This window comes from Cnephaeus nilssonii (genome assembly GCF_951640355.1).
Source record: "Cnephaeus nilssonii genome assembly, chromosome: 14".
NCBI classification, from domain to species: domain Eukaryota; kingdom Metazoa; phylum Chordata; class Mammalia; order Chiroptera; family Vespertilionidae; genus Cnephaeus; species Cnephaeus nilssonii.
In genome coordinates, this window is record NC_137085.1 from 8,900,297 (window position 1) to 8,925,586 (window position 25,290).

At 48.5% G+C, this 25,290-nt stretch overlaps 1 protein-coding gene across 14 annotated transcripts in view; it reads left to right on the forward strand.

The window, feature by feature from the left end:
* Positions 1-25,290, forward strand: part of DENND1A (DENN domain containing 1A) — a 470,320-nt gene that overhangs the window by 392,019 nt on the left and 53,011 nt on the right. For all 14 annotated transcript variants that reach the window (XM_079791022.1, XM_079791014.1, XM_079791024.1 and 11 more), the window contains 5 exons: positions 16,180-16,284; positions 16,687-16,774; positions 18,567-18,607; positions 20,974-21,045; positions 22,738-22,794. In XM_079791022.1, the coding sequence (XP_079647148.1) occupies positions 16,180-16,284; positions 16,687-16,774; positions 18,567-18,607; positions 20,974-21,045; positions 22,738-22,794 (363 nt within the window). The remainder of the gene's footprint in view (positions 1-16,179; positions 16,285-16,686; positions 16,775-18,566; positions 18,608-20,973; positions 21,046-22,737; positions 22,795-25,290) is intronic.

Consider the following 25,290-nt stretch of genomic DNA (forward strand, 5'->3'; position numbering starts at 1 on the left):
TAGTCTAGGTCCGGCACAAACTGACCAAGTCCACCTGGGTCAAAGTCTGCTGTGTGGACCTCGAGAAGCTAGCTCTCTTCTGTGCCTCAATTTCCCAAATGTAAAATGGAGGAAGCAGTAATACCTACCTTATGTGGTGGTTATGAGAATTAAATGAGCGGATACATGTAAAACACATAGAAAGGCACCTGGCACTTGTCAACACATGTAAGCGTCTTATTGTGGTTACTGTTATACCAACACCAACACCCTCCCACCCGAATGCAGTAGAATCATCTGAGCAGCTCTGTGAAGGTCTGAGCCATGGCTCAAGAATCTTCACTAAAGAGGACCTCCCAAGGTGAATCTCCTTGTAGTAGGAGATGTAGGAACCATTTATCAAAGTGACCAGTAAATAGCCTTCCTTACAGGTAAGGAAACTGAGGCTCAGAGAGGGAGAGAGCATGCCCAGGGGGACACAGCAGTAAGCGCTCGAACCAGAACACCTCCCAAGGCTGGTGGCCCACACATCCGGGCTCTTGCGTGGATTGTTGCCAAGATCAGCAGCCAGTACGCTAGGCCTGGAACCAAATCTGGGATCTGCACACCATTGTGACAATTTTCATAGTAAAGGGTTCCGTAGAACTGAATCAGCAATTTGTTATGGAGAAGATGATCTCTCAAATAAGGAAAGCCCTGTATCTCACATATAAAGACACTTCCAAAATATTTTAACCAAGAATCCCCAAATATTTAGAGCCCACCAGCCATTAAAATAATTTTCTAGTGGAAGCATATAAGAAATTGTCTTTCTGTCTTTCCAAATGGTCGCTTTACCTACATAGGTAGAAACAGTAATATTTGTGCCACTCCAGCACTCTATCTGGGTAATTCCTATAATTAATATTTACTTAAAACAATCATTAGTCTCTGCTGGGCGACATCAAACCCACGTTAGCAATATTTTTAGCCGGGCCTTCCCCACACCTGCGATGGCAGGCAAGCTAGCGGCAGTGGGAACCCTGCCGTGCTTGATAAATAAGCCTCCCTGCACCTGGACCAGCCTGCCCTACCTGCCACTCAGGCAGCGGCCGGGGCTGTCCTGTGCGCCTGGAGGAGGCACACCTCTGGTGGGGCCTCCCTTCACTTCACTTCCCAGACATCAGAAATGAAACGCACTTCTCTGGAGACAATGTGGCATCTGTGACCCAGGCTAGACCCACATAAAAGGTGTCCTTTTCCCCCAAGGGATTGAGGATTTCTCAGTGAGGACGAGGAGAATCATAATGACAACCATTTATTGGATACCGACTGCTTGATGCTCGTTGTTTCCTTTAAGCCACACAACAGGGCAAGGTCGGTCCTCTTCTCCTTTTTCAGAAGAGGAAACTGAGGCTCAGAACAGATGAGTCCTTCCCCAAGGCTACACAGCCAGTAAGTGGGACTCCAACCCGCTCTACCGGAACCCATGCTTTTTACTCTTGGCCTCAGTCTTAATGATTCAGTTAAATGACCAGGGAGAAGGGAAATGGAATGAACATTTATTGGGTGCTCACCATGCGCTAGGCAATTTACACATATTGTCCCATTTAATTCTTACCATCAGAATTAGCTCATAGGAGGTACGGGTGATTACTCCCATTTTATAAATGAAGAAACTGAGGCTGTAAATATTTTCAAGTTATTTACTCAAGATCATACTGCTAGCAGGTGTCAGAGCCAGAATTCAAACCCAACTCAACTTTCCGACACTAGATGTTTTCCCAAAGACATTAGTGAGAGACACTGGCCATACATGCGGTATACAGTAGTCTCATACAGAACCTAAGATTTTGTCATCTTCCTACTACTCAGCTGATAGGAGCTTTCTGCTTAAAATGTTTAAGGTTTATAAAGAACTGTTTCCCAGTTTAAAAAAAAAAATATATATATATATATGTGTGTGTGTGTGTGTGTGTGTGTGTGTGTGGTTTTATAATTTCCAGTGCTCTTCCATAATTATTTAATTTAATGCTTATAATAATCCTGTGAAAGTGTTACAAAGTCCATTTTACAGAGAGGTAAACTGAGCTTAAAGAGACCAAGTGCATGCTCAAGGCGAGTGCCCGGCAGACCGGGAGCTCAGCCACCAAAGCCAGTGCCCTTCCCACACTCACACAGATCGTTCCGGAGCCTGGGTCTGTTCAGTGTGGCCTGACGAGTGAGAAATTTAGACCCTTTTCACGGAGGAGGAGAGGGGGGTGGGGGCGTGGAGCCTTGCAGCCGTGGAGCCCAGCACCAGGACCCCTTCATTAAAGCTGGTGACATTCCCTCGCCCGCAGGAGCAGGCCGGAAGTTGTGATGGTTGGGGAACTACAAAAATAGCAGCTTTCACACTGATTCCTACACGGGAGGAACTGGTGGTTGCAGGGCAGATAAGAATGACTTTACAAGATGAAAATGATCAGTGAGGGCACGCGGGTCTGGAGGGGAGCGGAGTTGGCATTTTTTGGCCCTGCAAATAGCTGCCCATCTGCTCTCTGTCAGAATATGTTAGGAGTGCATCTGGATTGCTGCCCCTGAGCCTCAGCTCCGGGCTGGTCATGTGGTTGTCTCCACGACAACTCCAGGAGCCGTGTAAACTGCTGCGCTTTGAGCCAGATGCTGCTCTGCACATGTGGTCTAATTAGACGGCGCTCCTGCCTCCGCCTCCCCCCCTGCACTCACACACGACGGTCTCCCTTTTCCCTCCCTCCCTCCTACGAATCCTCGGCCTCACACCCTCAGTCAGTCTGTCTTGCTCTCCGCCCTGTTGGTCTCTTTCTCAGAAGTGTTCCTGTTGCCTTATCTGCAGTGAATAATTCATCAGCAGCATCAGAGTGCCTGCGCTGACCCAGGCACTGTGCTAGGAACTGCAGGTGCAGAGACAAGCCACTGCCCAGACCCTCACGGAGGCTGCCATCCAGTGCGGGCCCACGGCGGCCAGGCAGTGCAATTGGTGGCAATCAGTGCTGTAGTGGGTGAGCACAGAGGCTGTGGAACCCAGAGCAGGGGCCTAACCCAGCCCGAGGCAGGGAGGCCAGGGGAGCGTCCCAGAGCCTGTCCCCTAGTGCGTCCTTCACAGACGGGAGGGGGCTTCACATCCTGAGAAAGCAGGGGTAGGAAGGCTTCCTGGCAGAGGGCACAGCGCATGCAAAGGCAGGAGACGTACAGACCCGTCGGGAGAACTGTAACTGGCTCCCAGTTATGGGAACGCCGGGTGCAGGGGAAGCGAGGAGCTGAGGTTGGGGAGATGCACAGGGTCACGCCTCAGAGGGCTTCTCTCCAAGCATGCACTCCACTTGGATCTGCAGGGTTGGGGGCCAAGGGAGGGGGAGTGCCATGGTGGCTGCTGGAGTAGCCTGCCCAGTGGGGGAGGATTTGAGGATGAGGCTGCCAGCCCCTTCGGTAAGTCTCCCTGTGAGTGAAGTTCACTCCTCGGACACGGGAGGCTCCGTTCAGGGCTGGGTGGGTGACTCAGGGCAGGCTGCCAGCACGTGCTGAGTAATTATTTTTTCCATCTTTCTCAGCAATTCTGTAGTCTACGGGTCCAGCGTCCACCACCTCTCAGATCTCTGGCTCTCAGGGAAGATGCCCCCAAATAAGAAAGGAGAGAATCAGCATCTCTCTCACTCACCCCATCCGGGATGTGCCCCTTAAACCCCAGAGCCACCAGCTCCGCGTCATCCCAGCCCTGCTCCTGCGCTCATGCCCACCTCTGCTCTCCCATCTAGCGAGTGCCTGCACCTCCCTGGGGCTCGGTTATATCACTTTGTCCCCATGTGGACTTCCTTAGGTGACACCCCACCCCGACAGTCACCCTGGCTGTGCTCTCCCAGCACCCCAGTCACAGGTGTTTGTTGAGTGACAGGTGCAGAAGGTTCCGGCAAGATGTAACACCCAGCTGTCAAGGGGCATCTGAAAGAGCTGTTAGGACAGTCACCTCCACTGAGCACCTGGTGTGTGCTACTCAGTATCAGCCCCTTGACAAATGGTGAATCACTTCAAACCTCTCAATATGAAGTAGGTAATATCCCCAACTAACAGATGAGAAAACTGAGGCTCACAGAGGCTCTCTTGCATTCCCCATTCTGGGCTGCACTGAGCCTCTTTGGAGTTCCCAGGCACTACATGATCTAGAGACTGAACTCCTTGGGCTGCGGCTGTATTATGTGCAAAGGGACATTTTTGTGTGGAAAATTATCTGCTGTGTCTTGAATTCCCTGAAAACCCAGAGAAAAATGTGTTTGGGCAACTGAGCATGCTCAGATGCTGTGGGGTGTGGTGGGAAGAGCCTTCCTGGGCTGTGGGGTCAGTCAGAACTGACCTCAAGTACAGCTCTGGCTCTTCCCAGCTCCATGGCCTTGGACAAGTCAAGTCCCCTCCCTCTGCAAGATGAGGCTAAAGAGCCTCTCAGTGGGGTCATTGTGCAGATCCAGCCCTCAGCCCCAGGCATCCTGTGCCTGCTGCGTCCCACTCACAGAAGACAGCTTCCTGGGTCCTTTTCTCCTTTCTCTCATTCTGGTCTTGACTCCACTGGCCCAACATATGTCCTGGGCATGTGGTGCAAACAGGTGCAGCCTCGGTGGCTGAGCCAGGAGGTGTTTGGTACTGAGATAGCGGCGATTTTGCGTGGTTTCCCTTCTGGGAAGAGAGCTGTGGCTGTGCTGCAGCTCGGGGTGGCCACCAGCTCACCTTGTCAGCTCCCCCCGTGACCAGCCGCTGCCCTGGATGGCACTGAATGCTTACAGCATGAGGTACGGATTATTATTTCCGGCATATCAGAAAGAAAACGAGGTCCCAAGAGGTGACATGGCTTCTGCACGCATGCTGTGGAGCGAGAGCTCACACTCGTTTCTCCAAAGCCCACTCCCTTCATCACAGCCTATGGTTCATCACTTTGAATTGCTAGAGCAGCCCTGGTGGCAGCTGATAAGTCAAATACTATCTTGTGATCACTTCTCTTAAAGAGAACGAATATTGTGTTGCATGAGCCCCAGGGCCAGGCAGACTCTGCTGCAAACTCTGGCTCTGTCATTGACCAGCTCGGCAACCTTGGTCAGGTGACTTCACCTTTCTGAGCCTCAATTTCCTTGTCTGTAAAATGGAGAGCCTGACAACACCCATGTCGGTGTTGCCATGAAGACCAAGTGAGATAATGCATGTAAAACCGCCCAGCATGGAGTCAGTGCTCAGTAAGTGGGAGCCGTTTTTAATCACTGCACCTGCGTTCCCTGCCGAGCCGGCTCCCACCTGCATTTCTAATGGAAAGAAAATCTTAAGCTAGTATGCGTGAAGACCCACTTCATTGTGTCTCCTTGGCTTCCACCAGCCTTCCCGCTCATCTGCCATTCCTGCGCTAATCAGAATTTCCTGACTTCTCCCTGTGTGTCTCGGTTAATGCAGAAGGAAGGGGCTGCTGGCACAGAGGAGCCAAGGCGTGGGCCGACGCGCCTGTGATTTGAATGTCTTTACTGTAATCTAGCGAGTGTGGGTGGGGGCTTCTGTCAATACCGGAGCAGCTGGCCAGAATGGGCAAATACTGTCGGCTGGGCCGTCCCTGCCCCTGCAAATCATCGGAGTAGCTTTTGTCAGGCACCCACATTTCCCCAACTTAAATCACCCGCACTGTGCGCCAGCTTCACAATAACACATTGATTCTTTGTTTAGGGCTCGTTACAGTGACAGGGGCCCAGGCTGGGAGTCTGTCCCTGGTGTTCCTGGGCTCGTGCACAAATGGTTCAGAAGGCTGTCTTGGTCCTGTCAGCCCAAAATGTGGCTTGGCCCAGCCCAGCCAGAGCCATCTGACTGTGGCCGTGCAGCGACCACCTTCCCAAGTCCACCATGGTGGCCCCAAGTGTATAGGTTATGCCTCTGAGGGTGCGGGGAGAGCATGCTTGGACTTGGGAGTCATTCAGACCCACTAGCTCTGGGACCTTGGGCCAAGCACTTGGCCTTGTGGGACTCCTTTCCTCATCTATAAAATGGGAGACGTGTGAACATCGAGTTCTGGCGAGGATTCAGTGAGCATGGCGGGCAGGTTGGTCCAGAGCAAGGGCTCAGTTGACACTGGGTCCCTTCTCCCTAAACTCCTGCCTGCGTCGGGCTGACCCGGAGTTACTGTAATCTAATCCTGCTGACCCTACTCTCCCTCCTGCCCTGCCTTCCAGTGAGGACCTGGCGTTCACCACACTCAGCCTTCTCGGTGTCGGCGGGAATTCACCTTGGTTCCTGACCCTGTGAGGAGCTGGCCTTCAGACTCAGTTCTGGATGTGGTGCTGAGGCCCGAGCAGAAGGCTCAGAGGGGAATGTCCACGTGGCCAGTGGGGCAGTATTGGCTCCTGTGAGAGACGATAAATCACCTTTCACACTTACAAGCAAGGGTCTTGGCTGTGCTGCACTTCAGCCAGTGACTTGAATGTTTTCTTGGGAATTTGGAGACATTTAAACAAAATGCAACCCGGTTGGGATTGCTGGTAATAAATGGGGCCAGATTCCCTGGCTGCTTTATTCTAGTTCTTTTTTCTTAAATTGTAAAAAATGAATATTGATTGGTGTAGGCACCAATCATTTCTACCTGCACCAGTGGTCCTCAGACTTGACTACAATGGAGTCACCCGGGGAGTTTTAGAAACTACCTGGCACTGGGGACTTTAAAAGTGGGCCTGGTGCTTCCATTGCATGGCCAAGGTCGAGCTCTGCTAACCATCATCTAGTTCCTTCCTGTTTACCCCCGGCGATCCGCTGAAGCAGGTCGTCTTCCCCACATTACAGGATGCACACAGGGGCAGTGTCCTGTCTTCTTCTGAAGTGGCACAGGTGACACACACTGCTCGCCAGCCACTGGGAGTGGGTCAGAGCCTGCCCGCCAGGACCTGGCATTGGCTGGCGAAGGAGGTGTTGGCGTAGGGACATGGAAGGCGTCAGGTAGGGTTTTCACAAAGAGGTAACAGGAAGAGAGGAGCCAGAGCCATGAGGGTGCGTGCAGAGGTTGGGAGGCGGTCGACACTCCAGAATTACTCAAACAAAACAGGTTGTGGACAAGGTGAATGGGATGTCATAAGCAAGAAAAGTCAGCTGGAGAGGGTCCCAAGGGCCTTGAGGATCGTGCTCAAGAGTTTAGAAACCTCACTTCCATCAACCCACAAACTTGCCTGAAGCTGCTCCATGCTGCCAAGTCAGGTGGCAAACAGAGCCGAGCGCCAGAGCCCCTTCTGAGTGTTCAGCCTGTGAAGGGACAGGAGAGAAAAGAAGTGTGAGCCCTGGACGGGCCCTACCGGTGTGTGACCTGGCAGCCCCAGGGCCCTGCCCCGGGTTCAGTGCTCTGCTGTCTCATCTTGAGATTCTTTAAGTTTACCTTTGAACCTGTTGGGAGAGTGAAGTCTGATGGGACAGTGGCGTTCAAGCATGTGCAGAGGAGACACCCACATGCCCTTCCTCCGCAGAGCTGTGCCACCCCAATGTAGCTTCTCGCTGCCCCATGGCACGGAGTTCCAGTGCCCCCCCCCCCATAAGTGGGAGTTCAGAAAGACTTGGCGCGCTTACGAGGCCAGCGTGTGCAGGTCTAAGACTGAGCAATGGGGCACTGACAGCCCCTGGAGGCCAGCTTGGCTTCCACAGTGAGAGAAGGCATGGTGTTCTAAGGAACATGAGTGACCACGGAAAGCCATAGAGTTCTTACTCATGTTACTGCCTTGTACTAGCCAGCCACTTGCTGTGAAAATTATGTCATGGAAGGAGAGGAAAAGATGGAGCAACCACAGTTGCTTGTCCTTTCTCCTCGGTGAGGCAAAGGTAGAGAACGGTAGTAGATTGTGCGCAAGTCAAGAACTGAAATAACAGTTGAGTTCGTTTTTGTGCGGCATTTCTACTGCCTGGTAAGAAGAAAATACAAATGCATATACTCATTACAAAATATGACTCCACATATGTTAACATTTAAAACTGGCACTGCACAATATAAAATTGAACAGTAAAATTCTTGCTAATAATTTAAATTTTTATTTTCCTTTACATAGAATGACATTAAATAGTAAATTTTAAAAACACCACGATAGGTCTAGAAAGAAACCACAAATGAAAGAAAAAAAGCTTTATATTTTAGTACGAGTTTTATACTTAACAGTCCTTTTTTCCTGCGTTTTCATTTTGCATTGAGTTCCCCAAATTATGTTCTAGTCCTGGTAAAACCCAATCTCTGCACTCAAGAAGATGGCTATTTGTGGAAAATATATGTGGAGTACCTATTTGTTGTAATCTGTTTCAGTCACCCAAGCAATCCTATGAGATGGGCCAGCATTGAGTAATCGTCACAGATGAGGAAAGACAGGTCACCTGAGGTCACATAACTGGTATGGTCACGTGTGGTCCTGGTCTTTCTGACACCAAGACATCTTCTCTCTCCACCTTGTTGTGTTACCTTAAATGGATCAAACTTTTAAACCAATGTTTTAAGTTTTTAAAGGTGCCTTTTCCAGAAATAACAAAACCCGCCCTCTGCTGTGCCAGTTGTCATGCTGTGCTGTAGTTGTTTGTTCCCAAACCAGGCAGAGTTCCTTGATAACAGCAGCTTTGATTTTTGACATTTTATTATGAAAAATTTCAAATCTTTTTTTTTTCTTCTTCTTTTTTTTTTTAATGAATCTTTATTGTTCAGATTACAATTGTTTCTCCTTTTTCCCCCCATATCTCCCACCACCCAGTTCCCACCCCCCCTCTGCCCTTACCTCCCCCCCACTGTCCTTATCCATAGGTGTATGATTTTTGTCCAGTCTCTTCCCATACCCCCCACACAGACACCCCTTTCCCCCTGAGAATTATCAATCCATTCCCATTCTATGCCTCTGATTCTATTAAGTTCACCAGTTTATTCTGTTCCTCAGATTTTTAATTCACTTGACTTTTAGATTCACTTGTTGATAGATATGTATTTGTTGTTCATAATTTTTATCTTTCTTCTTCTTTTTCCTCTTTTTAAAGAATACCTTTCAGCATTTCATATAATACTGGTTTGGTGGTTATGAACTCCTTTAGCTTTTTCTTATCTGTGAAGCTCTTTATCTGCCCTTCAATTCTGAATGATAGCTTTGCTGGGTAGAGTAGTCTTGGTTGTAGGTTCCTGCTATTCATCACTTTGAATATTTCTTGCCACTCCCGTCTGGCCTGCATGGTTTCTGTTGAGAAATTAGCTGATAATCGTATGGGAGCTCCCTTGTAGGTAACTAACTGTTTTTCTCTTGCTGCTTGTAAGATTCTCTCTTTGTCTTTTGCCCTTGGCATTTTAATTATGATGTGTCTTGGTGTGGTCCTCTTTGGATTCCTCTTGTTTGGGGTTCTGTGTGCTTCCTGGACTTGTAAGTCTATTTCTTTCATCAGGTGGGGGAAGTTTTCATTCATTATTTCTTCAAATAGGTTTTCAGCATCTTGCTCTCTCTCTTCCTCTGGCACCCCCATAATTCTGATGTTGGTTTGCTTGAAGTTGTCCCAGAGGCTTCTTACACTATCTTCAACTTTCTGAATTCTCTTCTCTTCATACTTCTCTGGAGCAGTGTCCTTGGCCTCTTTGTATTCCAAATCTTTGAGTTGATGCTTGCGATCCTCTAGTCTGCTGTTGGGTCTCTGTATAATATTTTTTATCTCAGTCAGTGTATGTTTAATTTCTAGTTGGTCCTTTTTCATATCTTCGAGGGTCTCATTGAATTTATCGGCCTTTTCCATGAAATTCTTGAAAAACCTTATAACCGTGGTTTTGAACTCTATGTCCAGTCGCTTGTTCTCCTCCATTTCTTTGGTTTGTGATCTGTTTCCTTGCCTCCTCATTTCGCTGCTTCCCTGAGTTGGTAGGGTAGCTTTGTGTACTAGATGTCCTATTGGTTCAATGGGTCAGCCTCTCAGTTACTTGAGGTGGACACTCTTGGTGTACCCTTGTGTACTGTGTGCCCCCCAGCAGGAGCTACAGCAAGAACTAGTTTTCTCCTCCTTTGCTTGGGCAGTTTTGGAGCAGTCTGACTGGAGCTGCAGTTTATTTGGTTAAGCTGCCACAGAACAGGCCATTTATATGCAAAAGCCGCTGTGTGGAGCCTGGGCGGGTTTGTAGAATGTGCGGGGCGGGCCTCAGGGCGGGGCGGGATCTCAGGGCGTCCCTAGGCTGGGGCGTGGCCAACGGCAATGGCTGGCGTCAGCCGTCTCTGCCTTTCCACGTTTCCAAGTCCCTGCGCCCCGCGTTCCAGCGCAGTAAAACAATGATTGCTGGGCGCACCTCTGCAAAAAAGTCACTCTCACTTTCTGACCCGATGGCCGAGAGTCCAGCTTTTCCCCGTAGGTGTCTGGGTCCCCCGCGAGTCCCCAGAAACTGGGTTCCAGAGTGATCGGGAGCTTGTCTCCCTGCGGGTTGAAGAAAAACCGCGCGCCCAGTCACCCGCCGCCAGCCTGATTCGCGCGCCTCCGTACCTCAGCTTTTCAGCGTTTGTGCTCCTTTCTCTCCTTAGTTGTAAATCTTCCACTCAGCCAGCTTTCCCATGGTTCTGGGTGGTAGACGTTTTGTCTTTTAGTTGTATTTTTGAAATTGTTGTTCGAGGCAGCAGATTAGTTGTTTAACCATGCCGCCATCTTGGTTCCTCCCCAAATTTCAAATCTTTACAAAATAAATGAACTTCCATGTACCCATTGCTCACCTTCCACAATTATAAACATTCCGTCATTCTTTCCTTTTTTTTTTTCAGATTTAAAGAAAAAAATTTTAATAATGGTAAAATATACATTACATAAACTTTATGCTGTAACCATTTTTAAGTGTACAGTTCAGTGGCAATTAAATACATTCACATTGTTGTGAAATAATCACCACCATCGATCTCCCAAACTTTTATCATCTTGCAAACCTGAAGCTCTGTCCCCATTAAACAACAACTCGCCATTCTCCACCCTCCAGCCCCTGGCAACCCCCCTTCTACTTTCTGTCTCTGTGACACTGATGCTCTGTTGTGGAATCGGACAGTATTTGTCCTTTTACAACTGGCTTATTGCACTTAGCATGGTGTGTTCAAGGTTCATCGATATTGTAGCATGTGCCAGAAATTACTGCCTTTTTAAGGCTGAACAATATTCATTGTATGTATATTTTGTTTATCCATCTGTGACACTTGGGTCGCTTCCATCTTTTGGCTATTGTGAATAATGCTGCTGTCAACATAACGTTCTGCTGTTCTGTCATCTATACCCTCATCCGCTCCCACCCCTCACTGGATTATTAATATTACTCAGAGGAACTATATTGTGTTCATCTTTATATTCTCCTAACATAGAGCCTGGCACATAGTAGGTGTTTCTTAAATGTTTGGATGGATGAATTGGTTTTTTAAATATTTTATTTTAAACAAGGCCCATAAAGAGAGAACACCTTTTTTCTCTTACTTTACTAGTAAGTCAGATAAAATCTTGATAAAAATTAAATTTATGAGAGAAAATAAGAATTTAATACTTTATATGGATCAGCAGAACAAGAAAAGTTGCTGAAAAATCTGATGGGAGATTTTATTTTTATGCCAGTAGCTACAATGCTGTGGGTAAAATCCATTTATTTCTACAAACATCAAAAAAATCTTTGGAATTGCCAACTTCACCTGTTAACAAAGATTGACTCATTAATAATGGGATTTTCTACTGACTCCATATGTCAAGAGGATGATCTGAGAGTAAACTTAGCGTTTTGTGACAAAGTTCCTGATAGGGTTAAGCAGCTGTGTTTAACTGTCCTGCAGGTCATAGATGGAAAACTCTAATTCGATCTAAGTTTGATAGCTTGTGCCTGGCTTCCCTGGATTAATGTCACTATCAGCCAGGAGCCCCAGCTCCTAGAGTGTCGCCTAAGAAGACAAAAGGTTTAATTAATCAGCCTAACAGGAGAACTCAATCCGCACTTCTTACAAAGGAGGGAATTAGCAAGACACCTTGCCTTTCTTCCACTGCAGAGAGTAGGCTGGGCCGGCGGGGGGTGGGGGGGGCGCGGGTAAGGGGGGTCAGTTCAGCTGCAGAAAGCAGCTGGACAAGCAGGTGGAAGGGACTTGGCATCCTGGAAGGCCCGTGGCAGTAAGACCCTTCATACCTGCTCACCTGCTCCCAGGAGCCGCTTGTCTCTGAGTGGCTGGTGCTTTGAGGGTTCAGCAGGAGAACCTGAGGGGTTCCACATTTGAGAAGACCTCTCCTGCTCTCCAGCAGATGCCCGAGTGCAAACAGTTAGAACTAAGGTCAGAGAAGTGGTCCATATGGGTGTACCTGGGCTTCAGAGGCCACTAGGGTACAAAGCCCCATCTCTGCCATTTACAGGTTATGTGATCTTGGGCAAGTTGCCTTGCCTCAGTTATTCTGTAAAGATTAGGTGAAATGTTAATAATTGTCATTTTCTTAGATAGGAACTTCAGCCCTAGCTGGTTTGGCTCAGTGGATAGAGCATCGGCCTGTGGACTGAAGGGTCCCAAGTTCGATTCCGGTCAAGGGCACATGCCCGGGTTGTGAGCTCGATTCCCAATAACAGGTGTGCGGGAGGCAGCCAATCAATGATTCTCATCATTGATGTTTCTATCTCTTGCTCTCCCTTCCTCTCTGAAATCAATAACAATATGTCACCAAAAAAAAAAAAAAAAAAAAAAAGAAGGGAACTCCAGGGGAATGAGCCCTCTGTGCCTGTTGCCAGGCAGACCTTTATACAGGAGCCTGGTACAGTGTCCCTGCCTCTCAGCAGGGTTAGGACTGCGCCCTCAATGGGTGGAGCGTGCCCACGTAATTCCTTTTCACCCTTCCAGGCTCCACTATCATGTGCCCACAGTCACATGTCCTGCCCTGCTGCCCTGGGAGGACTAGCCTTTTCCCCTTCTGACTCCTGTGGACCTGTCGTGCCCCCACACACACCCCAGGAGCACTGTACTGGGTGCTAGTATTTATCTCCACGTCGACTGACACCGCTGATGCTGTTCTTCAAGCTCTTTGCAGAAAAAGTCCCCAGTGTCACATTTCTCCTGAATCTTTCCCACTGTGCCCATGTGCTTTGGTCTGTTTTTATGACGCAGACATCTGATCCAGGAGAGTGTCACCTCCAGTAAGGAGACAACAGGCCCAAAATGTTTGTGTCCCCCTACGGATGAGATTCTTGCTCTCCTGCAGCTAAATCCTGCCTCGGGCTACCCTCACCTACAGATCCAGCTGCAAACTCTTGCATTTATTGATCCCTCAGTGGACTTCTCCTTCCTGGCAATGCTGAGCCCAAACTCCAGAGTGAATGCTAACAACTCAACAAGCATTTCCTCGAGCAGCTCTCAACTCCCTGGACACAAGTGTCATCCACCTGGCATTGTGCTTTGAGTCCTCTTTACCTGTCAGGCGAGCGGTGGCTCTCCTGTGATGGGAACCAGAGTCATGCTCATTCTGTGGTTCTTTAACCCCATCCCTGGGCTTCCAATGGGGGCTGGGCCCTGCACTGTCCCCAGGGAGTGTAGAGATGAATCCAGCAGGGCCTATGCCCTCTCCAGCTCCTGGTCACAGGGGATGCTGGTGCAGATTACCCAACCCCCAGGGGTGCACGAGGCACTGTGGGAGCACCAAGCAGGGGTGAGTGGCTGTGGCAAAAAGACCTGTGCTTACGAGAAGGTTAGTCCACGTGGAAGGAATAAAACTGGCAAAAGCAAGGAAGCAAGTGGGAAAGGACATGACCTGTGATTAGGAGGTGCATTTGGAGCATAAGGTATTTGGGGGGCCGCGGAAAGGGACACAGAAGGGCTCTGGAAAAGTAAGCGAGGGTCTGCTCAGGAAAGGTTTGTGTGCCCAGCTAAGGAGCTAAGACTTTCCTTTCCTCTCCCACCAGGACCCATGTATGTGACACACGTGTCACCGGGTGTACAGTGTTGAGCAAAGCAGGTACCCTTCCTGCACACGTATAGCCTAGTGCCGTGGTCGGCAAACTGCAGCTCGCAAGCCACATGCAGCTCTTTGGCCCCTTGAGTGTGGCTCTTCCACAAAATACTACGGACTGGGCGAATCTATTTTGAAGAAGTGGCGTTAGAAGAAGTTTAAGTTTAAAAAATTGGGCTCTCAAAAGAAATTTCAGTCGTTGTACTGTTGATATTTGGCTCTGTTGACTAATGAGTTTGCCGACCACTGGCCTAGTGGAAGAAGCAGACATGAATCAAACGATCAAATGTAACATCTCTGCAAAATTCTTGACTAGGACAGTGACACAACGCAATCTGCATTTTAAAGTCACTTCTGCCTGAAGAATCGGAGGCACTGGGAGGAATGACACAGGCAAGGGGCATGGAGTTAAACCTCCACAGCTCAGTGCCAGCCGTGGGATGGAGAGCAGGGACAAACCTGAGAGACTTCACTGGTAAACGGGAAGGAATAGGAAGTCTGATAGGTCTACTGTGGGTAGGTGTGGATAATGATGGAAGGAAGGAAGGAAGAGAGGGAAGGAGAAAAGAAAGAAGGAAGGAAGAAGAAAGAAAGGGAGGAATAGAGAAAAAGAAAGAAAGGTAGATAGATTTGGGGTGCAATCCAAATGGGGTAATAATTAGGGAGTTGGGCCATTTTGAGTTTAAAGTGCTAGTGGGCCATCCAGGTGGGAATGGTGACATAGCTTTGGAACTCAAAATGACGTCAGAACTGATGCTATTTATTAGGAGTCTTTTAGCGTGTGAGCTCCACGGTGCTGATGGAGATCACCTGGAGAGAGAAGTCATTGCCCTGCTCTGGTCCCAAGGGTGAGAAGCAGAACCTCAGGCCACAGAATGGCCTTCCGCTGGGCTAGCTGGTTATCACCAGCTAATTCCTCGCAAGGAAGGTGTAAAGTCACACCAGTAATAAATGGCATGAAAGCTCTGTCTTCCCCTGAGGAACTGGTAGGCTTTGTTCTCATAGACAATGTAAGATTTGCATTGTTTCCCTTTTTGCTTCAACAACCAGGAAGCTCAGAGCTGATTTTGTAATTTAATTTTAGAAATCCTATACTCGTTTCCCAAATAATTAACATTTTATATATTTGTCTTTTCCAACTCTGCTTTTTTCCTTTGTTCTGTGTGCTCATATAAGCTGCCTCAGATCTTTGTAAAATTAGGGGTGTAGCTGTTAAAAATAAATATTCCCCTCACCCTACCTTTTTTGGGCCATCCTTGCAGCCCTTGTGCAACAAGTCTGCCCAGTTGCTGAGCTAATATTGGCTGGATTGAAGCAGGAGGAACTCCTGGAATTTATAACAGCTAGACAGTAAATTTAACACTTAGGTAACTCATTAAAACAGGATAAAAGTGGAGCTTCAGACATCTCTGTGTTTGCCACCAAGTCTGTGAAGCGAGGGGTACCTTTAAGTCAGTTCAAGATATAAAAGTCTGATCTTTCAGAATTAAGAATACCCCGTTAAAACTAAAGCCTTCTCTGTGTGGGTGAGGACTCCGGATCCTTCAAAGAAGGACTGGGGTGTTGACTACAAGATGGGATGTTTGTTAAGCTTAGGGTGTCATTTTCTTGACTCATAAAATGTAGTTTGGTAAAAGCAAACTTCCTTATCAAACAGCATATGCACAAAATTGACTGGATGGTACATTTTCTTTTTAATCATCCCTGCTTTTCATAGAAATAATTATTTTTAAGTGATCGTTTGCTATTGGTTAAGATCACTGGGCAAATGGTTTTCAAAGGGTGTTCCACACCTGATGCCTTCGGGACTGTAAGGTGCAGGGAGTGGGGATGGGGTGAGGAGGGGAGACCTCCAAGCCAGAGAGCCCAGCCAGCCGCCAGGGCAGCAGGCTGTTTTATGTAGCGGGGCTCCTTCTGCTTCAGGTGCTGGCTGAAGAAGGTCCGGCTTCTAAAAGTGAAAAGTTTGGAAGTCATCGCATTGGAAGGTCCATCCGCTGACTTGCTGTTGGGATATACAAGGGGTGGGGGTGGGGTTGGAACCCGGCCTTTGGTTCGCACTCTGCCTCCTACCAGCTCTGTGACTTTGGGCAGTGACTTCCTCCCTGACACAGGCTTCTCATCCAGAGATGAGAATGCCATCAACGATAACAGCCACTTCACCAAGAAGATGAGGATCTAATTACTCTAATTAGCAGATGTAGAAGCACCGCCTAGCTGAGTTTAAGAGCTGACCCCACGCCCGCTTCCTCTAACCAAGCTCTCCCCTTCTCCATTTCCCAGGGGGAGCCAATCACCTTCTGTGAGGAGGACTTCGTGTCCCACTATCGCTCTGGAGCCATGAGGCAGTTCCTGCAGAATGCCACCCAGCTGCAGCTCTTCAAGCAGGTGCCTGGCCTCCCTAGATTGGCCTGTGTCTGGATTCCTGGGGGGACAGGGTCGGGGTGGGGAGCTGAGGGATGGGGGGAGGGTTCTGCAGCTGTCTTCACTGAGCACTGAGGCTGCAGGCATGGGTGGGACTCCCACAGCTAAAGAGGGTCTGGGGACAGGGACTGGGTGAGGAGGGTGCTCAGCAACAGGCAGGCCCTGGCAGATAGGCCACGCGGTTTTACAGGTTATCATAGCCCCGCAGCCAAAGTTTGGGAACTCGCTTCTGTGAAACGCGCAGTTCCTGAGGCCCTTCCTGACTTGGCAGGTGTGGCGGGTCCTTGGTCACGCACTGGGTGCCGGCTGAGTGCTGCTGCTCCTTGTTCCCGTGTGCACAGTTCTGTTCTGTTCTTTCTTTCTTAGTTTATTGATGGTAGATTAGACCTTCTCAATTCCGGCGAAGGTTTCAGTGATGTTTTTGAAGAGGAGATCAACATGGGCGAGTATGCTGGTGAGAAGCGTTTTCTTTTCTTCCTGTTCTGCGGGCTGTGCGTGGGAATAGGGTGTGTTTGGCAAGGAGTGGCAGTGACTTCTTGTTTCCGTCCCTGGGGGTTATGGAGGAACTGATTTCAACCCTGGCCTTGAAGTGCTTGAGGAATTGCTCTTCGTTTCTGATGAGATGCACATTGGCCCTTCTGCGATCCTCCGTGCCAGGGCCAGCATGGTGCCATGGAAAACACAGGAGGTGCCACGTTAGGAGACCTAGATTCAGATCAGGACTCTGCCCCTTACTACGGCAGTAACCTGGCCGAGTCCTTTCGCCTCTTTCAGCTGAATGTTTCCATCTCTGCGCTGAGAGTGACAGTGCCTGCCTCACAGGACTCCTGTTACAACTAAATCAGAGTCCACGAGGACAGCTTTGTGCAGTCCCCCGGGACAGACCAGGGCACAGGACCTGCTCAGCCAATGTTTCTTTAAAGTGAAAATCATCGCAGTGCCTGGTCTCTGCATACCTTTAGAACTGGAGGGCTCATCCTCTCATGTTTCAGAGGGGGCATCTAACGCCCAGTGGCCAGGCCCCAAGAGGTGTTAGTGGCTGACCCTGCCTCCTGAAACCCCGTCTGGCATGTTTTCCAAGTCCCAAGCCTCAGTCTTTGGCAGCAGAGTAGAAACTAAAAGCAAAATAATAATAATCGTGCTGCTGGCCTCTTATTGCTGAGCATGTGTCTGGTCTGGACTATGCTGATCATCCAGCTGGCCATCCTAAACTCAGAGTCAGGCGAAATGTCACCTGCAAGAACCCCTTTCACAGGCTGGCTGCTTGGGGAGCATCATCATTGAAGCCAGAGTGGGAGTCCCACGGTCGTCATGGACCGGTGCAAAGCCTCTGTCCAGAGACCTGTGGAGGAGGGATGGACCCAGTTCTGCCCTCGGGGGTTTTAGACTGGTAGGAGAAAGAGACACATAACTAAAGACAAATGCAAACTAAATCCGTGCAGGAGAAGCAGTAGAAGCAGGGTTTTGTACAATTAGAATGGGGCTCTGAAATCTCACTGTGTAAAGAGAGAGCTCTCACAGTTGAATGTTTGTTCTGAGGAGAAGATGGGCTTTCTATGTTGTTAAAGTAAGTCAAGCCATTCAGAGCGTCTAGAAAACCTGTTTGCTGATGAGACGTCCTTATCCCACCAGATAAAATGAACAAGTTCCCCAACAACACCTCCTTTTCCTTTCCCTACATGATGCCAGTGCGTGGAGTGCCAGTGCGTGTCCAGCAGTGTGCTTGCCCTGGGGTGGCTCACAGGGCTTCAGAGAAAATGACTTCGGAAGGAGGGTCCCCATCCACATGAAGGAAGCTTGTAATGGAAATAACATCTGAGCTGGTGGCTGAGTGCACTGAGCCGGAGAGGAGGGAACAGTGGCCAGAGTAACCGAGGGTGCACAGTCAGGGAGCCCCCAGTCGTTCCTCGAGGTTGGAGCACAAGGTCCTATAGAAAGGCAGCACTGGATGGAGCGGCAGAGCGTGGGCGGGGCTGAAATGAGGCAATGGGTCTGGGGTCTGCCCTCTCTCCAGAAGGCGGTGGGGAAGACTGGTTTGTACTCGGGGCACTAATGCGATCAGATCTCTCAGAAAGAAAACCTGTGGCAGCAACTAGCCACTGCTTCCTTCAGGGAGTGGGGCCTGGGAGCCTCCATGTTGTCCATATTTTGAACTTTCCCAGGCCTGCATGGTGAAAGCAATTGGGGAAACTCCTGAGCGCACATCACCGCCTTAAATGACAGCTCTCTGACTCCTCTTTCCGCAGGCAGCGACAGACTGTACCACCAGTGGCTCTCCACGGTCAGGGTAAGTGTGCGCCCCTGCCAGCCACCTGGGCCCTCCTTAGCCTCCTGGCAGCCCTGCTCTTCCCCGCCACCCAGGAGGCTGTCATTCGGCCTGGGGCACTCCCTTCTGTCAGCTGTAGAAGCTTTTGTTTGTAAAGCCAGGTGGAGCTGGCAGGATGAGACTGTCCAAAGTCATCCTGGTGAGGAGAGCCAGGAGAAGCCTTCAGCCCAGGACGCCGGCCAAGGCGTGTCAAGTGGATGTCGTCATCTTAGAGCATTTCTGGGTGTCTCCTTCCAGGGCCAGTACAAGTGGGAAATGGTCATGGGGGAACCAAAACTACATGCCTCTTGCTGCTCTGCAGTGTGTTTCAGAGCCAAGGCTCCTGGGCAGGGGGAGAACCCATCACTGAGAGACCTTTTCATCCCTCACGGACCTGTGAACAGTGTCTCATTGCGTTAGAAGCCAGGAGCTTAGGGCTTCAGAAGCCACTGACGAATTCAAAGTTTTGCCTTTCTCTTACGTGGCTTTATCAGTGAGTGTGGACTGCAGGCCTGTGTGCCAGGCACCACGCAGGGGACGAGGATACAGTGGAGAGCAGACACAGGCCCTGCTCGGGGAAGCTCCCCTCTTGTTCAGGAGGCAGGCACGTAAACAGGCAGCTCCAACATAATGTGATAAGTGTTCTCCCTGCTTGTGGGCCAAGTGTGCTGCTGCCAAGGCGGGTCCTTTGGAAGTGGCTGCAGTTGGCCGAGAGTAAGCAGTTCCTCAGTGAAAGACTTCCTTTGTTCTTCTGGGATGGCCAAACATGGCACTTGGCAAATCATAGATGAGCAATAAGGACTTGTTGATGGATTGATAAAGAGAGTTTTACTATTCCAAAGGACCATTGAAACTGAATACTGAGTAATTTTGGAAAGCAGTATGGAATAAATGAGTAGGTGAAATTTTCATATTGTCCTGCAACATAGAATGCTTTCTAGGTCAAACTGTAATGTTTTTAATCAAAGCTCAAAATTTTTAATATGGACAGTCCCCAAAAATTGTGCTAAAAGTTGACCCCACTAACTACATTACTATATCTTATTCTTTCATATATTCACTGGGTCCAGTCTCTCCCTCTATTCGAGTCTGTTGGAATTATCTTTCTGAACCACCACCAATCTGATTATTTGATGCATTTTATTAAAAATCCTCTAGAGTGTAGACTCCTGATCCTGGCCTTCGAAAGCTGACCCCATCTGGCCCCTACTCGCCATCCCTCCCATGATACATGGAGCACGTGTCACTCACAGACACCCTGGCCTGTCCACTTCTGCCCTTGTGCTTGTGCTGTTTCCTACCCCTAGGATGTCTTACCCTTCCTATCCCCACATGAACTCCTGCTCATCCTTCACGGACCAGGCCAAGTGTTTCATTCTCTAAAACCTTCTCTGACCTTGCAAACGATGAGCTTCCTCCACCCTGCTGTGCACACAGTCAGCACAGCTCTCACCACCTCAGGTTGAAGTTGCTTACCCTGGTGTACTCCCTGGACTGGAGATCTCTGAAGGCAGAGACCAGCCCTCTGGTGCTCAGTACCCTCAATTCCCTGTGGATTGCCACAGGGAATCCCCTCGGTGAGCCCTCACAGTGCCTGGGCCTATGCGCTTCATACCCATTCATTGTCCCCGTCCTGTGCTGGGAAAGCCTTCCCTCCCCCTCCTCCTTCTCGGTTTCCTCCTCTTCCTTCCCTGCTCTCCTAAAGAAACTCAGCCAAGAAATCAGTATGCTGGATTTCTACTAAAGCCATTAGTAGCCATGATTAATATTTATGGCTCTTCAGTCTTTCCCTTTCTCAAGCTATAGATGTTAAGGAAGGCAGCATACCAAAGTGATTAAAAAGCAACACAGGGTGAACAAAGGAAGGTGCATGGCTGAGGGTGGCATATTTCCAGAGTAGCCAGAGAGTGCTGGCTAATCAGGCCCCAGTTTTCTGCCCCATCTTGGTGTTAGCCATAGAGTCCATTGTTATGAAAATCACCTCAGTGCTGTCCTGGTAACTAGACTATCTCGAAGCCGTAGATTACTGGGGGGAAGCCCTTACCTCAGAAAGCCTATGATGAGCTTTCCTTCCAGCCAGAGGGCAGGTGCCAAGCCAAGTACTGAGCCTAGAGTCCCCCTCAGCTCATTATCACTACCCCCATCGCCCAGCCCCACCCCCAGCACCCATAGTGATTCTGCCATGGCCATAACTAATTGCCTGGGACCAGTTACCATCCAAGCCTATTTCTCTAATTAAATTACACACTCTTGAAGTGTTGCTTAACTTGATTAAAGAGAAGAGGTTTTTGTTGGTGTTGGCCTACTACATCTTCAGTCCAAATTACTAATTGACATTTTTATTATAGAAAGGAAGTGGAGCAATTCTGAATACTGTGAAAACGAAAGCAAACCCAGCCATGAAGACTGTCTATAAGTTTGTAAGTACTGGTCTTGGTCTCAGGACCCAAACAGATCTGCTCCTTAGCATGATGCAATTCACATATATATCTCTGAGATGATAGATAGATAGATAGATAGATAGATAGATAGATAGATAGATAGATAGATATCAGAGAGGAAGGGATAGGAAGAGAGAGATAGAAATATCAATGTTGAGAGAGAATCACTGATCGGCTTCCTCCTGCATGCCCCACTCTGGGAATTGAGCCCACAACCCAAGCACGTGCCCTGACCAGTAATCAAACTGTGACCTCCTGGTTCATAGGTCAATGCTCAACCACTGAGCCATGTCGGCTGGGCAGCATGATGCAGCTCTTAAACTCACCTGGTCCTATCTACAGAGGTGACTCGCTGCTGTGCTTTCCTGAAGCTCTCAGTGCTTTTAGTATAATTTAATGTTGATATTTTATGACCAGGCCACGAGTGACTTCTTTTTTTCAATCCTCACCAGAGGATATTTTTTCTATTGATTTTTTTTTGAGAGAGAGAGAGAGAGAAACATCAATTGGTTGCCTCCTGCATGCACCCCGAGCAGGGCCAGGGATTGAACTTGCAACCAAAGTATGTGCCTTTGACCAGGAATTGAACCTATCATCCTTCGGTCTATGGGCTAACGCTCTAACTGCTGAGCCAAACTGGCCATAGCCAGGCAAGTGCAATTTTAATTTAAAGTGTTATGCCTACAGTTGCCACAAGAGAGAAATGGAAGGCTCCTGGTTTTAGCTTTTAAAATGTAGTCTGGGTGTCTAAAATTCTGGCTGCTCCATGCCAGCGTCCCTGAGACCTGGAGGCATGGTCTCTCGAATGTTCTAGCAAACCTTTCCTGTGTGTCCCCATTATTATATCAAAATAAAGCGGCTCCTTTGCAGGTTACTGAAGAGTATTCACGGTGGGTGGGAGACACCCCTAATTTTTGTCCCAAATTCTTCATCATCTCTCATCACTATCCTAAAGGAAATGCACTGTTTGTGAAACTCGTGCACACAGCAGCGTGGAAGTAGAACACGTCCGTTCCCGATGCTACAGCTTTTACAAGCCTCAAGTATTTGTTTCTCGTGATTTCCCTTTCTTCTGATTTGACTCTGAGCTACTTAACTAGGGTGGTTTTCTATTATGTCCATTTTTAATTTTGTTAGTCCTTTCTGTGCTTACATTGTAGTTATTTTAATGGAGAGGTGGCTGCCAACAGAACCACACAGGTCTAAAGTGACAGAAAATAAAAGCCAGGGTGTCTGCCGAAATGAGATGTAAGAAATGGCTCTGGCCCAGTCATGCATCCGCTCGGGCCATTCAGCCTGGCCAGAAAGCTGGTCCCGAGGCTCTGCCCTGGTGAAATGGAATCGACTCTGAATCTTTCAGCCAGAAACACTGCTGCTCAACTCTTACTGGTCGCTGTCACCAGGCCGCTGAAATACATAATTATAGAGAGCAGAAAGGGGGGGAAATATCGGTGCCATCAAAATGCAAAAAATAAAATCTCTGTAGCCTCTTTAAAGGCTTTTTTTTAACCTTTTATTTGTTTTCATAGCCATTATGTTTTCAACTTGATGATCCCATTTTTCCTTTTTTTTCTAGTAATCAGAGAAGGTGATTCACAACGGACTGAAATCAAGCATAGTCCCTGCTGGGAACAGAAAGGGAATCTTAACTTAAATTAATTTTTCATGCAGGCAAAAGATCATGCAAAAATGGGAATAAAAGAGGTGAAAAACCGCTTGAAGCAAAAGGTACTTGAAGTTCTTATTCAAAATGTATAAGCACCGTGTATGAAACGCGTGGCCACAAAAAAGTATGATGTGATCAATAGAGGCTGTTTGATACGGTGTTGTTAGCACACTTCAAAATGCATTACCAGCTGTCTGGGAGTTCTCACACTGTTATAAATATTCACAGACAAAAACTGTCTTCAAATATCATTAAGACTCTGGCTTAAACCCACAAAGGCAAGCAAGTTCCGAGTTACCATTGTCAGACTCTCCCTTCCTCACCCCACCGGGCTCGGGGCCCACCCAGGTCTGTAGAAATTGGCTCGGTCTCCGCATCTCGGCACCACTCCCTCCTACAACTGACCTGGGACCGGCTATAACCCAAACCCAGAAGCATCTTCAGAGAAATGATGCCGTGGTTCTGGCATGCACGTGGCCACCGTGCAGACACAGGGCACAGAGGGTGGGTTTGAGGAGGATGCTGTGGGCTCTCCCCACAGTGGTGGTTTTACCCAGAGGAGCCCAGCAGTTTGTGTTTGAGACTTTTGGGGGAGGGGAGGGGGGACCGGGTGGGGCTCTGATGGTCTTTTTGGACTATCAGTAAAATTGTACAAAATCATGCAAGCTATATCCTGATTAAGAGTCCTTCCACTTGATTCTCTAGATTGTACAGGGAGGTGAGTGTAACACAGAGGGCGTTTTCCCATTATTATGAATGTCGTCGTCATTGTCATTGCCGCCATCTTCATTAAGCACGAATGATGGGCCAGGCCAGGAGCTTTCATAGCGAATCCTTAGAACCACCTGGGGTTTTATTCCTATTTCGGGTGTAAGGGGACCACAGCTCAAAGGTGAAGTCATCTGCCCATGGGTCACACTGTTTGAGCCTGGCTGAGCCAGGGTTAGATTCCAGATCCATCACATCCAGCATCTCTGCTCTTACCACCACAGTATTTCGTACTGCCTTCCTGAAACAATTGTTTTGTTTGCCAAAAGATGTTTGGGATCACTCCCTTCATTATCTTACACACCCCAAATGTGCCACTCTAATAAGGGCCTTTGTCTAGCTCAGCAGTTTTTTAAAAATAAAAGCAGTTTTAATTTACGAAGTCAGAAAGGACCTCTCATTAACTTGAAATGGTCAAAGGAATTGATTCCTTTCTTTTAATTGCAAAGTAATTTGCTCTAAGCATTTTAAATTCTTAGTTTCAGCTGAGAGTGAATTTTTAGCAGCTAAGATTCAAGTCCAGAAATAAAAATCCTGTCATGAAAATCCAGGTAGACCTTAACCGTGGTCTGGTGTACCCTGCCCAAGACTGGCAGGTCAAATTCTTTACTCGGATGTTACTTAAGTACCTGAATATATCTTTTTATCTCCTGTCCCCGCTGCATGTAACTGAGTTGGGTTGCAAGTATGAAATGGAGAGGCAGGGAGGGGGGAACTCGCACCAGATTCCCCTCCTAATGACTAAAGCCCAGGCCCCGGCTGCTGTTAGAATATTACCGAAAGTAAGCAAAGGAAGGGGTCCCTCCTCAGGCAGAGGACAGATGGGCCTCGCTGGTCAGATCTGCACCCCACAGGCCATTGCTTCCCCCCATGTACCTGTGAGCATTAAGGAAACCCCCTTCTCATGATACATAGCATTTCTGCAAATAACTAGTTAAGCTCGGGTTTTGATGCTGTTGTTTAAAGGTTCACTTAAACAATCTAGATCGCTCTCCTTCCCTGCCACCTCCCTGTCCTTTCTTTCCTTGGTGATATCTGAAGCAGACTTTCTCCTCCTTCTCCTCTTCCCCCTGCCAGCCTTTTCAAGAATAGCTTCAGGAGGTAGTGCTCTGTAGAGTGTCAGTACATTTCAGGTGACACAGATGGTGAAGGCATTTTATAGAAACGTGGTTGTCACCATCGGACTGTTGACAGATCCATTAGTGCACCCTTTTCAATTTTCACTTTCCCCCTTCCGTCTTACAGCTCTCTCCAGACCTGATACTTTGCCGTGGTGCTTGGAGGAGCTCTTTTGTCATTGAAACTAGCATTGTTCAGTGCAGACAGGACCTGGTCTTCTGCGGAGCTCTCAGCTTCCTTTCTTGAGCTAATGTCGGATTTGGCTCCCTCTGACCCCCTCACTGCTGTAGGAAATATTTCTTGTTCCCTTCCCTCGTCCCCCCACCCTGAAATGGCAACATATTTATGTGGCTCTCACACACGTCTAATGCAGACACATCAAGTTTGGTTTCCGCTATGAAATTGAGGCAGTTCCCAACAAAGATCCAATTTTCAAATGGACTGGATTGCCACCTGGCCTCCTCTAGCTGCATAGCAATGGTGACCTCGCAGATATAATCAAGAACCCAGTCTTGCCCTCTGTGCTCTCGCCTTGGGTTTGAATTGCAAATAGAAAATGTGGGGCTGACCTGCGGAGAGGTCACCATGGTATGTGAAGGGTCCATCTCTAATATGACTGAGCAGGGCCCCTTCTCCATCCCTTGTTCATTTGTGCTGTCGATTTTCAAAGC